Raw genomic sequence first — 16,586 nt, forward strand, 5'->3', positions numbered from 1 at the left:
CCTGGCCATTTGTTCTGACAGAAAAATTCTTTTATATCAAAACCAACTTTTTGGGATTATTTGTTCGTTTTGTTTTTGCGAGACAGGGTTTCTCTGTATAGCCCTGGCTGCCCTGCAACTCTGTAGACAAGGCTGGCCTCAAACTCAGAAATCCACCTGCCTCTGCCTCCCAAGTGCTGGAATTAAAGGCATGTACCACCACTGCCCAGCAAAACAAACTATTTTTAAAATCAATTTATGGGCTGGAGAGATGGCTCAGCGGTTAAGAGCACCGACTACTTTTCCACAGGTCCTGAGTTCAATTCCCAGTAACCACATGGTGGTTCACAACCATCTGTAATAGGACCTGATGCCCTCTTCTGGTGTGTCTGAAGACAGCTATTGAGGTGAAAATAGCTATAGTGTACTCATATATATATATATATATATATATATATATACATATATATGTAATCTTTAAAAAAAAAAGAGCATTGAGCTATTGAAAATGAATTCTCTTTAAAAAAAAATCAATTTATAACTCTAAAATGAGGTAAAGCGGAGATCCAAACAGATTTGTGGGGTTTTTCCTCACAAAATATTTTAGAAGAATGAAAAAAATATAAATGAATAAATCTCTGTGGATGTTATCACTAGTCCCAAGGCCATGAGCTGATCTAGTTCTGTTTCAGACAAGGCTACTAATTATGACTAGTCTTTGAATGCTCCTGGAAACCACTTTCTTTTGTCCTTTGAACTGGTGATATCAAGTTAAGATACTATACAGGAGTGTAAATCCTGGAGAACAGATTTACATCTCTCCCCATACAATGTTGAGCACTACGCACTGGTATAGCTTGGGGTACAGCCCTGTATTGCATGCAAGAGGCTCTGTAATCCCAGCCGAAGGCAGAAGTGGGAGGGTTATAAACACAAGGTCAGCCAGAGCTATGCACACAAACCAATCTTTAAACAAGCAAAAAGAATAAGAGCTCAGTGGTAAAGGTACCTGTCACCAAAGAGCCTGAAGTTCTCTGTCCCTGAGACTCACAGGGTAGAAAGTCAACATCCTCTGACCTTCAGCATGCACCACCAACACGCACGTGCACACCCACACATGTGCACACAGGATACAAATGTGGTAAAGCATTTCAAAAGCCAAAAACCAGACAACTTCACTTCACCTTGAAAAAACACACACATTTCCAGTATTAGGCTGGTGAAAACAATAATTCTTGATTAACAGTCATCTTTACACAGAAATGAGTCTTCTGTAACTCTTTTATACGACTATATCATGGAAAAGTGATATAAAATATGGAGTAAGCCTAAAGAAAGTCCACGATATAATTGTATAAGAGTTACAGAAGACTCTTCTGTGACTCTCAGTCATGGTTGGCACCGGCTCTGCTGTACCTTGACAAACTGAACTTTGTATCATTTCTGGCCTTCAGAAACCATTTAGGCAGACTTCCTAAGCAGCAGTTTTTCTTATTGCTCATTATCTAAGCCTGGCTAACTGGAAGGCCAAACATTTCTTCCTAAGAGAATGCACTGTCATGAACAGGCTTCACAATGTATAGCTAGGAAATATTAAGATGTAATGCTCATGTTTCAAAACTTCTAGAATGCCTTTATTGATACAAATAGAAGATTCTGAAAAATGATTAGGGAATTTTATGCAAAAATGAGTATTTTATTTTGGCAGCACTAAAAAGAAAATCAAAACCACTGTATTTCTACATTGAGGTGAAAACATTGCTTAAACTTTCTTATTAATCAAATACATTCCAAAAGAAATCATGAAATATGTATGTTGAAAGCACAGGCAAATCTTAACACAATAGCACAGGAATCAGTAATACTGAAAATGACTCTTCCAACAGGGTGCTTAACAAACTTAAAACTTCTGAGTATTGAACCAGTCAAACAATTCCTAATAACTGTGTCAATAGTAAAACTGGGTCTGTCCCAGCAATACTCTAATGATTTCATTGTAATACTTTTTTCTGTTGACAGTTTTAAATAAATCTTGCTATACTTAATATAACTTTTGAAAGTGGAAAAGTATACAAAGTTTTAGATAAAAAGATTAACAGATGTGATTTAAATAAAATTCCCCCTTTTTTAATCAATAATCTAATCATTACCTTTAAGCAGATACTGAATTTTAAAACCCAAGTCCCAAAATGAAAATTTCAGTTTGAAATTTTAATCGGTCATAACTGAAAAGGATTACTATGCATTTGGACACCTTTTACAAGAGGTTTATGTATTAAAGCAGAAACCAGTTCCTATACCCTTTATTCAATTGTATATCCCATTGAGACAAATATAAAAAAAAGAAGACTGTCACTTTTGCTTTTGCAATTCTGATTTTTTTTCTCACTGCAGTCTTCTATAACTTTTGCAGAGTTCGTGGTCCCTAATATCTCCCCACCCTCCATTTTTCCTAGGAGGGGAAATGGCTGCCATAGGAAACTTCTCACCGATAACTAGAGCTTCTGGAAACAGGTACTGTTTGTTATTATTTAATAATGACTCAATTTGGGCACTCTGGGTGGATGGCCTACATGTTTTCTTGTGATGCATACCACAGTCTCCAGCATGAAAAATCCTAGGAGCCTGAGGAACTAAGACTTTCCAGATTTTAGGAAGACAAGCTAGAGTCAAATACTGAAGAGTCCAGTCCCAGTTATAATCGTCGTAAGTACAGAAAGTGTCCGTGCACTCGATCAGCTTCTGATATGCATCTCGGGTCAAGGCTAGCCCCATATTGTGCTCTGTCGATTTCCAAGTTTTCACATCTACTTTGTCAGCAATGCCATAGAAACTCCGAATGGTGGTGTAGGTCCCTAGAGAGAGGACGTCACACCCAGGACACTCCTGCTGCTTTAATTTCCACATCTTTTTGAAGACATGGTAAAAGTCTGGGGCTACGTAGTGGTCCTCTTCCAGAAAAAGTATAAGGCCAGTGTAATCCTGAAGAACTTTGACTCTTTCCCATACAAAATGCAGCTTCCACCACCAATGATGTTTGGTTTGCGAGAATTTGGCCTCTCTGTAATGGCCAAAGGAGTCAGGGTATTCGGCATTGATGCACCCCAATTTCAGAGCTGCATTCTTCTTTAGGTCTCTGGGGCAATCTCTAGGGTCACTACCCGGAAACTCATTCGGGTACAGCTGTATGCTGAATGGAAAGAACACTTGCAGAACCGGGCAGAAATCCACCTTAGAGATAAGATTGTTGATCTCTGCGGACCAGAAGTCATGGCTAAAGATGACTAGGACTTCATGAATACCCTGGGCTTTGCGAAGCGAGTCTATTAGCAGCCGGAGGTATTCCGGCCTGTTATGCACCTGGACTATCAGCACCAGCTCTCCGGGGCTCCAGGTACCGACATTATCGACATTCCTCAGCATCTGATCAAAGTTCAACTGGTACACCAGGGACCGGTACCGCAGCGTTAGGTTGTCCACCTCGGGCCGCGGGACCGCGGGAACCAGAGGAGCGGCCGATTCGTTAGAAACCCTGCGGGTGCCTACGGACACGGCGACATGGCCCGCACCCCGTAGGGGCTCCGCGTCCAGCAGCGGCGGGGCAAGGGCGTCGCTCTTTCTTTGTCGCCCATTGCTACTCCAGAGGACGAAGCCGCAGGCGGCCACCACGAGCGTCAGGATTAGCACCTTCCGTTTGTAGATACGGAACCTCATGGTCTCCAGGGCCGGGAGAGCGGGCGCGGAAAGGAGCGGGCGGCCTCTGCACGGAAGGGGCGGGCGGGCGGCGCCGTCGCCTTGGCCTGCAGCCCTAGGAACTGGCCCCCGCTAACTCATCCCGGGACCCCGGCGTCCTGGGGCCCGAAGGCTCTCAACTGCCTCGCGCCGCCCGGGCTCCGCACATCCTCTCTGGTAGTTGCAGCTCAAGCAGCCGCCCGCCGCTACGAGCCGAGGCTCAGCGTCGTCGCCTCTGTCCTCTCCATTCAGCACCCGAGGTCCCGGAAGAAGCCCAGCCGCGGCCGCCAACACCGTGGCTCCTTTACCTGCGCTGCCCGTGGCCCTGCGTCCTCTGCGCGCTCATCCTTGCTCGCACGGCAGAACGCCGGCAACGAACGCCGCAGCCTCGCCTCGCTCCGGCAGCGACCGCTCTGACAAGCCGCGACTGGCCGCGAGCGCCCCGGCCCTCCGGCCCACACCCTCCGCCCCGCCCCGCCGGGCGCTCGTTGGCGCTTCCCAGAAACCTCCGGAGAAGGCCGCTGTTTATTGGCTCGCAGTCCCGTCGCTCAAGTCCAGTTCCGACTTCCGCTCCGTTCGTCCCTTTCCTGTTCGGCGCGTGTGGTTGAGGGGCGATCGCGGCGGCCGGTCTCTCGGTAAGTCTGGAGCTGAGCAGTACCTGGTTCCTTGGGGACCGCGGTTGCCTGGTGGCCGGAGCCGCCTGAGCTCTTTGAGGCGTTGGGAACCGGCAGGTGCGGCCCGCCGCGGCTTGAGGTCGGCCTGCAGCCCCCTCGGAAGAGATGCTCCAGCATGGCGGCCATTGGGCCGCGAGGCGCGCCGGCTGCTAACGACACGTCAGCCTTCGGACCCGCTGGCGGGTGCCGGTGCTTTAGAAGGGTAAAGCCAAAACCGGCTGACGTGGCTGGGGAAGGAACGAGGCCGGTTGTTGTAGAAACGATTATATTTTGTTGTACGCCAAACAGCTAGAAAATGGAGGGAATTGATTTGTAGGGGGAGAGGTAGTCCGAAAAAAGCCCATCTTTACCCGGACGCCACTGCGTTGTCCTTGCCGTGAGCCATACATAAATAAATTGAACGCTGTGTCTGTTTTGGGGAGAGCTGTAATGGCTACTCCAAGTGTCAGTTGCTATTTTTTTTTCCTATGGACGGATCAGCTAGCCTATCCTCTGCCTCAGCCTCCCAGGACACACTCCATCGGGTCAGAATTTGGTAACTGTTAGTGCCTCGGTTTTTTTTTTTTAAAAAAAAAAAAGCAAGCTACAGCTTTTCTATAGGCTTGAGGTGGTGAGGATTGAACCCCTATGGTTAAGCAAGTGCTCACTCAATTGCGTGGTTTCTTGTCCTGCCCAGTCTCTGAGGCACTCACAGTTGTACAAGTGCCTGGCCTTTTATTCCCGTGGAAAATGAGTACTTACTAGTGTGTTTACTGGTTTTTATGTAATTTATATACAAATTATACCTGTTTAAACCTTTCAAATTTCATTCAAGATCCTTAATGCCTGAAACTTCATTACAGTTTTCATCGCAGACACTTCTACTGCAAAGATGGTCAATGTACCGAAGACCCGAAGAACTTTCTGTAAGAAATGCGGAAAGCACCAGCCTCACAAAGTGACCCAGTATAAGAAGGGCAAGGATTCCCTGTATGCCCAAGGAAAGCGGCGCTACGATCGAAAGCAGAGTGGTTATGGTGGGCAGACAAAGCCAATTTTCCGAAAGAAGGCCAAAACCACAAAGAAGATTGTGCTCAGGCTCGAGTGTGTTGACCCCAACTGCAGGTCCAAGAGGATGCTGGCCATTAAGAGATGCAAGCATTTTGAACTGGGAGGCGACAAGAAGAGAAAGGGCCAAGTGATCCAGTTCTAAAACTTGTGTTCTGAGAGGAAAATACTGAAGCAGTAGAAAAATGCCCTGCTAGAGAATAAAGTTAATGCTAATGATACTAAGCCTTGTATTTTGATTCTAAGTAGAATTGCATATTTAGGTGTTTTTGTTTTCAAACATACTTTGAGTCAGGTCTATTGCTGTTGCCTAAGTATTTGGATTACAGAATTGTACCATGTTCTATTTTAGTGGTGCTCTGTGGATTGAACCCACAGCTCCCTGCATGCTTGACTGGGTATATATTAAGTATGTATATGCCCTACAAAAAGTTATTCAGATAACCAATACCTACAGAATAATGGGCACAAAACATTTGGTCACATCTTCCATTAGGTATTTTAAAACTTGCTATTTAATAATTGTTAATAATATTTTCCATTAAGTATTTCCAGACTTGTTGGTAGACAGTGATATATATGTTGGGCAACTCATTCAAAAAAATCCCATAAAAAGGGGTGGGCGATAAAATCTGAATTCAAAGAATCATTCCTTGGGAGGGGGGGTTGGAGGTAAATAGTACAATTAGGACTAGAGAGGTGGCTTAGTAAACCTGGCTTATTTTTTATTGTTTCTTAATCTTAATGTGCATTGCTTCTTTGCCTAGAATTGTTTATGCATGAAGATATCAGGTCCCCTAGAATCGGAGTTAGTTGTGAGCTGCCATGTGGGTGCTGGGAGTTGAACCTGGGTCCTCTGGAAGAGCAACAAGTGCTTATTACAGATAAGCCATCTATCTTTTCAGCCCATGGCTGCTCTTCCAATTCTTTTACAAAAACAGATCTCCAACATCTACATGGTTCCCAATTGTCTGTAATTGTAATTATAGGAGATCCAACATGTAGAAAATTAAAGATGAGGAAAGCAAGCTTTTTCACTGGTTGAGCTAGGAATCAAGTTTAGGGTCCTGTATATACTACTATGCAAATCCTCTACTACAGACCTATACCATCATTACCTAATCAAGACAGCTTTAGCTGTCCTGGAAGTGCATGACCAGGCTGGCCTCAAATTTAGAGATTTACCTCTCTGCCTCCTTTAAGGTATGCCACTATGTCTGAACCCTTGAATAAAGTTCTAATAAAAGTGTTCTCATGCTGCTGGGCAGTGGTGTTTAATCCCAGCACTTGGGAGGCAGAGGTGGGAGTTCAAGACCAGCTTAGTCTAGAGAGTAAGTTTCAGAAGAAAAAAGTGTTCTAATGCCCAATACAATGTTTGAATCTTCAGAAAAGGAAAAAAGTTTTTTTTTTTTAACCTTAAGTAATGGCCATTGCTGGATGTTAATTATTTTCTCAATTCTTCCCATCCCAATCAGGTCATCTAGTGGGCCAAATATCCTTTTTTCCCCCCAATATACCAGGAAAAAAGTTAAAATGATAAAATTGTAGTAAATGAATCCCAGGTGATATCTAGAGATTCTCTTTTCCAAGCTGCATTCCCACCGTGCAGCAGGGTTGTCTCCAGGTGCCTCCATTCCTAAAATTACCAAGCTGGAGCTCGTTATGTAGAACAGGCTGGCCTGCATCTCGGAGATCTGCTTGTCTCTGCCTCCCAAGTGCCAGAATTAAATGTGTATTATCACACCATGACTTTATGGTTTATGGGGATAGAATATTTAGTGACAAATACTCCTTCCCCCTAGATCCTCAAGTAACACAATCAGTAAAAATAAGTTTCCACTTTCTCTTTAAAAGTGGAAAAAAAATCACAACATATGTAAAGGACATTCTGAAATTAATAGAAGCTAATCTGCCTTAGTGTTTGATGAGTATATGAAATGTCTCAAAACATACTATTCTGAAACTATACTCTGAAAAATGTACTATTCTAAATATGTAATTATGTACATAGATTGTGCATCTGTAATTTGGAATGCTTGGAGAAGTGTTGAAATTTTTAGTTTTACTTTTTTTGTTGTTTTTGAGATAGGGTTTCTGTGTAGCCTTGTCTTGGACCAGCCAGCTGTCTATAGACCAGGCTGGCCTCAAACTTATAGATCCACCTACCTCTACCTTCCAAGTGCTGGGATTGAAGGCAAGAATTGTTGGATTTTTTAAAGATTTCAAAAATTTTGAATGGAGACCAGAAGAGGGATTGAATCTCTTATAGCTAGAGTTATAGGCATTTTAAGTTGCCCCAGAAGGGCGCTGCAATCTGAACTCAGGTCTTTTGGAAGAACAGTATTAGCTCCTAACCACTAAGCTCTTTCTGCCTTCATAACATTAAAAATTATTGTAAACATTTATGAATATGGGTGTTTACCTGAATGTATTTCTGTGCACCATTTTTGTGTTATCCCTGAGAACATCAGAAGAGGATTTCAGATTCCCTGGGACTGGAGTTATGAGCTGCCAAGTGAGTACTGGGATTTGGGGGGGTCTCCTGCAAGAACAACCAGAGATCTTATATTACATTTTTTGTTATTCTGTATGCCTGTGTGCAACTTACAAGAATCTGTTCTCTCCTACTGTGGGAGTGACAACAATTGAACTTAGATGTCATGCTTTGCAACAAGGATCTTTACCTGCTGGCCCATAGAACATGTAGAATTTACAATGTAGGCCTGGTGTAGTGGTGCACAAGGCAGATCTCTACAAAGCAAGTTCCAGGACAGTCAAAACACACACACACCCCACAGATTAACTAGTGAGTCCTGGATGCTTAAGGCAGAAGAAACTAACCCTGCAATCATACATTAATTTCACAATGAGACTGAAGATCTATTCAGTATTTTGCCTGCTTATATAATATGCATGTGTGTCACATGCATGTCTGGTATCCCTGGAGGTCAGAAGGACACTGGAGTCCCTGGTACTCGGAGCACATAGTCATGAGGCATATCATGCATCCTCTGCAATAGGGTATGTGCTGAGCCATTCATCCAGTCCCCAAATTAAATTCAGCTTTAAATTAAAATTCCAGAGTCAAATGGTTGAGAATGCTAACATTCTCTTGCCATATAAATATACAAAAACCTTCCCTTTTTCTAATTTATTACTGGTAAAGCACAAATAAATACACAACTGACAAACATCTAAAAACCTTTCTGTTATCACACTAATTAGTTTAACATATTAGAAGAATTTACAAAACAGGTTAGAGAACAAAAGTAAGAGATAATAGGAGCTTCCGGTCTACCCATATTATCTACTATGACCACAGTGTGGGCAACAGAGTGTAGATCCAGCATAGTCGTTCCTTGAATGAAAGATTGGAGACAAAATCTTCCACAGACACAGGTTTTGGCAGTATCCAAATCTTGGCACAGATGGTAAGGAATTATATCAGGGCCATATGGAATCCTAATGGGGAATATATACATATATTGTTACTAGATTCTTAATTTCATGTATTCAGACAAGAATTAGAACATTGAAGCATACCTTTAACCCCAGCACTTTGAAGACAGAGGCAGACAGATCTATGTGAGTTGAGGCCAGCCGAGTCTACAAGTCCAGTTCCAGGTCAGCCAGGGCTACATGGAGAAACCCTTTCTTGAAAAACAAAAAACAAAAACTAAAATAATCAGAATACTGAGTTACAATGAGATAAGAATAAAGCGTTATTCTTTATTCTAAGGATTCTTTATTGTTAGAATAAAGAATGACGCTTTATTCTTATTTCAGGACTCAGAATAACTGTTTTGTACTGCTAAGAATAAGATAAATAAGTGGCAAAAAAAAAGTCCCTAGATTTTGCTAGGTATATAATAATCCTGGAAGCACTCTGGAGGTTGAGGCTGACTGCGGTGGAGGCCAGACAGACCTACACAGGGAGACAAGTCATGAACAAGGACAAGCTGAGGGGTGGGTGAGATGGCTCAGTGGGTAGAGGTGCTGTGGCCAAGCCTGATGACCCGAGTTCCACCCCCAGAACCAACATGGTGGAAGGACCTACTCCAACAAGTTGTCCTCTGACCTTGCCCAAATACTGTGGAATTGTAAATAATACCCCCATTACTCCCTGATTCCTCCAAATAACTAAAAGATTAAAAGCCCAAAAAGACTATTACTCTGAGTTTCATCAGAATATTAGGATGCTGTTCAAGGACGATACTTGATTGAAAGTCTTACCTATAGGATAGAAGGGCTTGTGAACAAGATTCTAGTAACGTTAATGGTACTTGAAGCTTTATAATTGGAAGGACTTCTGGTTTTTCAAAAGTATTCCCAAAAAGATCCAAGTATTCCAGGGATAACATTTTAAAATTACAAGGTAGATTTCTAAGTTTGTTTCGAGCTGCTGATAGAAAACGAAGGTTTGTTAGCTGTCCTATCTTGAAAGGAAGGTGAATCAATTCATTATCGTTAAGGTTTAAGTTAGTAAGTTCCCGGAATTGACAAAACTGAACAGGCAATGCTTTGATTTTGTTCTTGCTGAGATCCAAACTCTTAAGTGACTTCTGGAGTGTGGACTTACACAAGGTCACACTAAATGCCTCCAGCTGATTGTCATTAAGGTTAAGCTCTTGAAGGTGGATGAGGTCTCCAATTGTATCTGGAAGCTTTTTTATACAGTTGTGACTCAGGTGTAACGTCGTAAGATTTTTTAAGCACAGTATGCGCATATCAACTTGGGTAAGGCCACAGTAAGAGGCCTGAAGATGTTCCAAATAATACGGAAAGTTCTTCCTTAGAGGATAATCCTTTTTGGATGTGATAACCATTTTGACTTTGTATTTTTCAAATTCTGAAGTCTTCAATGGTTTTAGTGTTGAAAGTGGTGTGTTGACATCACAGCCTCTATGAGCCAGTCTCATAGCTGAAAGGAAAGTCTTTAAATTGCCAGGATTGGCCTGAATAAATAAAAACAAGTTACACAATTATAAATCCCATTTTAAATACTTCATGCTTGCTAGTTCTCCCCTTAAAGCCCTACAGTTTCATACATAGGTTGTATAATCAGTTTTGAAATAGACTGTAAGAAATATTTTAGCATTTGGTCTAATTTTTAACTTTGAAAGATTTGGAGCTGGCAGTGGTGGCGCATGCCTTTAATTCCAGCACTTGGGAAGCAGAGGCAGGCGAATTTGAGTTCGAGGCCAGCCTGGTCTACAGAGTGAGTTCCAGGACAGCCAGGGCTACACAGGGAAACCCTGCCTCAAAAACCAAAAATGGGGGCTAGTGACAGGGCTTGTGGGTAAGCTGCTTGCTGTTAAGCATGGCAGCCTGAGTTCAATCCCTAAAACCCACAGGAAAAACAGAACCAACACTTGCAGGATTCCCTCAGACCTTATAGACACCCGACACGCACACCGACACGCACACCGACACGCACACCGACACGCACACCGACACGCACACCGACACGCACACCGACACGCACACCGACACGCACACCGACACGCACACCGACACGCACACCGACACGCACACCGACACGCACACCGACACGCACACCGACACGCACACCGACACGCACACCGACACGCACACCGACACGCACACCGACACGCACACGCGGAATTATGTAAGGGTGGGACTGGTAAGCTGGCTCAACAGTTAAGAGCACCTGTTTTTCTTGCCAAGGCTGCTCACAAAGGTCTTTCTCTGCCCCAGATCAGAGATAAGGATGTAGTGACAGTCTCAGGTACACATCACAGATCCTTGTGCTGCCATTCTCCTTGCAACCATGACAATGGAGTAACCTCTGAAACTGTAAGGGAGTCCCCAATTAAATGCTTCTTTTATAAACGTTGCCTCAGTCATGGTGTCTCTTAACAAAAATAAAACAGTGACTAAGACACAAAATATTGTGTAGTAAAATGTATTAATTATAACAATAACTACAAAAACCAGGTTTGGAAAACTCTACGTGGTGGCTCAGGCCTGTCTTCCCAGCACTAGGGAAGTTAAGGCAGGATTGCTGTCTGTTTTAGGTCAGCATAGTCTCAGATCCGATCTCAAACAAAAGAGACACCTACAAGAATCTTGTCTCTAATTGTAGGTCTCATGTCAGGGTCTGCCTGATGGCTCTGGGCCAAAAGGCTGAAGACAGATGTTCCAACATTATAAGAAATTTGGGGGGTTGGAGAGATGGCTCAGTGGTTAAGAGTACTGACTGCTCTTCCAGAGGTCCTGAGTTTAATTCCTAACAACCATGTGGTGGCTCACTACCATCCAGTGGGGTCTGATGCCCTCTTTTGGTGTGTCTGAAGAGAACAATGGTATACTCATATACACTAAATAAAGCATTAAAAAAAGGAAATTAAAAAACAAAAAAAGAAATTAGGGGACTGCCCAGGTAATCAGCTGTCTCTACAGTTTTGGAAGCTATGTTTTTATGCTTCCTATATATTCATGTAATATTTGATTCTTTCTTGGATTTCTGATGGGGTTGAAGACTAGTTATAATCTCATAATCAAACCTTAGTTTTTAGCATTGAAAGATATAAAGTTAAAAGCATGGTTTTCAGATGGTGATACAGGGTAAAATCAAAACATAATTCAGGTATAGAATTTTACGCTCTTCAGTTAGGATATGATGGTAGAGTTCTTTATCTACCTGACAAATATGATAGATTGGATGTTAATTGTATATCATACTCTGCAATTTACCTAACTGTTATGGTTATGCTCAATTTATGCCTGAGAGAAGAGCTTTTTCTTTTTTTTAATTTGGACAGATAAGGAGATGTGTGGGGGATTGGTTCTAATGCTTCGATTCAATCGGGAATCTGCACCGAAATGCTGAAGATCCTTGTTATCCAATTAGTTTTTGATGGATCAATAAAAATGCCAGCTGCCAATGGCTGGGCAAAGGGAGACAGGGCGGGCCCTTTAGAACATCATGGGCTAAGAACTGGGGAAAAGGAGACAGAGAATGGCCATGACTTGGGGGACAAGGATGGGAAGCAGGAGCTGCAGGAGAGAAAACCAACCAGCCATGTGAGAAGTGGCCACCAGCCACTTCCCATTGGGCCTGAGGTAGTGGGGGAAGGTTTAGGAGTGCCCAGCCTTTGAGATACCTAAGGCATTTTAAAATTAGCTGGTGTGAGCCTATGCATGCCTCCCATTCTAGGATCCAGATAGCTCCTAGGCCAGTGTGTGCAAGCGTCCCCCTGGGAGCCAAAGTGGTGTAACCCAAGCTCACCTCTATATCCCTGGACAGCCAAGACCTTGACATGGAGATTATACTAGCCTCAGGCTTACAAAATCCTCCCGCCTTTGCTTTCTGAGTGCTGGGATCACAGGCATTCAGTGCAGTACCTGACTTGCATATTTCTGTTACTATCTCCAGTATCATACCTTACTCAGACAGATGTCCACAGGAGGCTCCTTTAACCGGACAGTGGCTTTCCCCTCATCCACAAATTTGGTGAAGAACTGTTCAATATTCTCTTTTAGCTAATTAAAGTCAGAGGGGAAGGGATGGGGGTGGGACACAAAAGGAGAATTACTCTTCAATAACAGTCACTGAATGTAGAATGTGCCAATATTCTTTCAGGTTTTAGTTTAGCTTTTAGTACCAGGTCTAAGTGTTTTATGGTATGGTGGGAGCTGGAGAGATGGCTCAGTGGGTAAGAGTACCCACTGCTCTCCTGAAGATCTTCAGTTCAAATCCTACCACACGGGGGCTCACAACCATCTGTAAAGAGACCTGACGCCCTCTTCTGGAGCACCAGAAGACAGTTACAGTGTACTTACATATAATATAATAAATAAAATAAGCAACAACAAAAACAAAAGGATGGTATGGTGACAACAGATACTCAGTTGACAGTCTGAGCGAGATGGTTATTAAATAAGCAGGAAGGCAGGAAGCCTTTCCCAGTTAAGATAGAAACATGAAGGGGGTGGGGGGTGGCGCATGCCTGTAATCCCAGCACTCTGGGAGGCAGAAGCAGGCGGATTTCTGTGTTGGAGGCCAGCCTGGTCTACAGATTGAGTTCCAGGATAGCCAGGGCTACACAGAGAAACCCTGTCTCCAAAAAACCAAAAAAAAAAAAAAAAAAAAAGATAGTAACATTAAGTTAAAGATGGGAATTATGGGGCTTGAGAGATGGCTTAGTGGGTTAAGAGTACTGACTGTTCTTGAGTTCAAATCCCAGCAACCACATGGTAATATGTGTAATATGATCTGATGCCCTCTTCAGGGGTGTCTGAAGACATCTACAACATCTACAGTGTACTTACATATAATAAATAAATAAAGCAGTGGTGGTGCACACCTGTAATCTGAGCACTCTGGGAGGAAAAAACAAGTGGATTTCTGAGTTTGAGGCCAGCCTGGTCTACAGAGTGAGTTCCAGGTCAGCCAGGGCTACACAGAGAAACCCTGTCTCCAAAAAACCAAATCCAAAACACAAAAATAAATAAATAATTAAATGAATGAATAAATAAATCTTTAAAAAAAAAAGGGGGGGTGAAAATTAAAAGACTAGGAACATGTTAGGCACTGGCCAGTGTGATAGAGGGAAAGAGCACTTCAGGGGGTGGGAACATATGAAAAGCAAGGAAGGGAGAGCTTGTAACTGTGAGGAGTGACGGACTCAGAAATGTAAGATAGATAAGAAGGGTTTTTTTGGGGGGTGGGAGTGGGCACAGCTGAGTATGCAGAGAAAACAGCCAAGAGTTAAAGGTTCAAGAACCAGCCAGGCTGGTGGTGGCGCACGCCTGTAATCCCAGCACTCTGGGAGGCAGAGGCAGGCGGATTTCTGAGTTTGAGGCCAGCCTTGTCTACAGAGTGAGTTCCAGGATAGCCAGGTCTACACAGAGAAACCCTGTCTCAAAAAAACTAAAACAGCCGGGCGGTGGTGGCGCACGCCTGTAATCCCAGCACTCTGGGAGGCAGAGGCAGGCGGATTTCTGAGTTCGAGGCCAGCCTGGTCTACAGAGTGAGTTCCAGGACAGCCAGGGCTACACAGAAAAACCCTGTCTCGAAAAAACCAAATCCAAAAAAAAAAAAAAAAAAAAAAACTAAAACTACAAAACAACAACAGCAACAAAAAAGGTTCAAGAATCATGACACTCATTAAAGGATTGAAGTTAAGGAACTGTTAGATCTGCCTTTAAATTCCTCTCGGAAAGCTGGGTGTGGTAGCTCACACCTTTAATCCCAGCACTCAGGAGGTAGAGTCACGTGGATCTCTGTGAATTCCAGGCTAGACTAGTCTACAGAATTCCAAGACAGCTGAACTACACACAGTGAGAGCATGTTTTAATATACCCCCCACCCCCCCACCCCCGACCCCGCTCTTAGAGCCAGATGCTGGCACATGCGTTTAATCCCAGCAATTGGGAAGGAAGCAGAAAGAATTTTTATGAATTTGATCTACAGTGAGTTCTAGACCAGCCATAGCTGCATGGTAAGACCATGTCTCAAAACATACATGCATACATTTGTTTTCTCCTAGAACGGCAGTGTAAAGTCATAGCTGAACTTAGCTGAAGGAGAAAAGAACAGGATAAAAGAGGGGCAACATACAATCAGACTCCTTAACAGCTTAGACAAGACAGGGTGAATGGAAGATGTAGTTAAAATGGTAGAATCCTTGCTTACCATGCATGAAGCTCTAAGTTCTGCTCTCAGCACAGCAGTACAAACCAAGTGTGTCGTGGTAACCAAAGTACATGGAAGGTAGGTGGGTCATAAATTCAAGGTCATCCTTACCATCACTAGGCTAACATGCACAGGATCTTGGGCTCAAATCTCCAGCACTACCCGGGCGGTGGTGCACGCCTTTAATTCCAGCACTCTGGGAGGCGTATTTCTGAGTTGGAGGCCAGCCTGATCTACAGAGTGAGTTCCAGGACAGCCAGGGCTACACAGAGAAACCCTGTCTTTTTTTATTTTTTTGGATTTGGTTTTTTTTTTTTTTTTTTGAGACAGGGTTCCATCATTCCATCATCAACATTCAAAGTAGACCTAAAGACATCTTGTTTTGACCAAATAGCAGTGCCTAGTAATGGAGGAAAACGGATTTTATAAATCTCATTTCCAAACCCACGGTTCAGACAGGCTAAGCTCGAGTTTGCCACTAGTACTACAGGCACAAAGAATCTCTGAACCTAAGTCCGGTCAAACATTTTCCAAACAAACAACACAGAAGATACATATATATATATATATATATATATATATATGGCAAACCTCTTCAACAACAGCAACAACAACTCAAGATTTACCCCAAACCCAAGTCTGGATGGTATTCATTTTTACATGCATTCTCTGTGTGCCGGAGATTATCCAAGAACCTCATATAGCTGCTCTGCTGCAGTGTCAGGGGCTACCACTCACAACCGCAGAAGGCAGCAGCTGAAGTGAGGTGTGCATGCTCAAGGCTCTGTGGACGCTTACCTTGTAGCGGGTTCCCTGCTTGTCCTTCATGGTGGAGACCAGCAGGCAGGCTCGGCCGCCGGGCTCTGTGCTTGACCCAGGCTGCAGCTCATTCCTGCCCGGGGGCTGGCACAGGCTCACCACCGCTCGCACGCCCTTGCCTCGGCTCTTGAGCCCTAAGGTTGGCAAATGACAGTTACGGACTTCCACCTCGCAGGGAAGCCTCATCGCGCAGATAACTTGCTTCCGGGCTGTCAGCCTTTAAATCTTGGCGCCTCCCGCCTGGCGGGGCGGCCGGGGTCCTCGCACTAGGGCTGTCCGTGGTGCGCCTGCACCCACCAGCTTTTTGGTTTCTCGGAGTTCCACTCCAAGTTCCCCGTAGGATGGTGGAATGCCCCCTTTTTTTTTGCATTATTTAACGTTTAATGACCGAACCTCTCTATGCTTGGAGCGCAGGGAGGACCCTCTCTCAGTCTTCGGACAGGCAGCTGCCGAGGGCACCACGCCCTTAGCTGGGGACCTGGTAGGTAGGGTGTGCGCTGCTGGATCGGGTGTGCGCTGATGCTCAAGGTGTTGTGGCGCCCTCTGCTAAAGAGAGGCCAGCCCATCCGGGAGAGGGATACCTGGAAGGCAGGTATCACCTTGTTTATAGAAACGGACGCCAGCGAGGAAGAATTCTCGCTAGGCACCAAAGCAAGTCAGAGCAGAGCTTTAAG

The 16,586-nt window shown here is 44.0% G+C and overlaps 3 protein-coding genes across 6 annotated transcripts; 1 reads left to right on the plus strand and 2 right to left on the minus strand.

The window, feature by feature from the left end:
• Window positions 1-1,654: 1,654 nt before the first annotated feature.
• Window positions 1,655-3,994, minus strand: Mgat2 (alpha-1,6-mannosyl-glycoprotein 2-beta-N-acetylglucosaminyltransferase). The gene has a single exon (XM_052185756.1). The coding sequence runs from the start codon at window positions 3,691-3,693 to the stop codon at window positions 2,365-2,367; it is 1,329 nt and encodes a 442-aa protein (XP_052041716.1). The 5' UTR covers window positions 3,694-3,994; the 3' UTR covers window positions 1,655-2,364.
• A 265-nt stretch (window positions 3,995-4,259) lies between these two features.
• Window positions 4,260-5,657, plus strand: Rpl36al (ribosomal protein L36a like). Its single transcript, XM_052185763.1, has 2 exons — window positions 4,260-4,346; window positions 5,228-5,657. Exon 2 carries the CDS (start codon window positions 5,257-5,259, stop codon window positions 5,575-5,577), a length of 321 nt encoding a protein of 106 aa, XP_052041723.1. The 5' UTR covers window positions 4,260-4,346; window positions 5,228-5,256; the 3' UTR covers window positions 5,578-5,657.
• Lrr1 (leucine rich repeat protein 1) lies at window positions 4,342-16,118 on the minus strand. 4 transcript variants are annotated; one of them, XM_052185758.1, is made up of 6 exons: window positions 15,892-16,118; window positions 12,840-12,938; window positions 9,666-10,387; window positions 8,731-8,894; window positions 7,855-7,974; window positions 4,342-4,673 (listed from the first exon to the last, which is right to left on the minus strand). In XM_052185758.1, exons 1-5 carry the CDS (start codon window positions 16,096-16,098, stop codon window positions 7,934-7,936), a joined length of 1,233 nt encoding a protein of 410 aa, XP_052041718.1. In that variant the 5' UTR covers window positions 16,099-16,118; the 3' UTR covers window positions 4,342-4,673; window positions 7,855-7,933. The 4 variants fall into 4 exon arrangements, with proteins under 4 accessions (XP_052041718.1, XP_052041717.1, XP_052041721.1 ...); XM_052185757.1 differs by having other exon boundaries at window positions 7,855-8,894; XM_052185762.1 differs by lacking the exons at window positions 4,342-4,673; window positions 7,855-7,974 and adding an exon at window positions 8,976-9,086 and having other exon boundaries at window positions 8,814-8,894.
• Between the last annotated feature and the right edge of the window lie 468 nt (window positions 16,119-16,586).

Source organism: Apodemus sylvaticus, chromosome 6 (genome assembly GCF_947179515.1).
Source record: "Apodemus sylvaticus chromosome 6, mApoSyl1.1, whole genome shotgun sequence".
NCBI classification, from domain to species: Eukaryota; Metazoa; Chordata; class Mammalia; order Rodentia; family Muridae; genus Apodemus; species Apodemus sylvaticus.

Coding starts and splice junctions, on each gene's coding strand:
- Rpl36al (XM_052185763.1), top strand. CDS start 5,257: ATGGTCAATGTACCGAAGACCCGAAGAACTTTCTGTAAGAAATGCGGA.
- Lrr1 (XM_052185757.1), bottom strand. CDS start 16,098: ATGAGGCTTCCCTGCGAGGTGGAAGTCCGTAACTGTCATTTGCCAACC. Junction 10,388..12,839: donor TGGACATCTGTCTGAGTAAG/GTATGATACTGG, acceptor TTATTTATTCAG/GCCAATCCTGGCAATTTAAA. Junction 8,895..9,665: donor CAAGCCCTTCTATCCTATAG/GTAAGACTTTCA, acceptor ATTCCCCATTAG/GATTCCATATGGCCCTGATA.
- Mgat2 (XM_052185756.1), bottom strand. CDS start 3,693: ATGAGGTTCCGTATCTACAAACGGAAGGTGCTAATCCTGACGCTCGTG.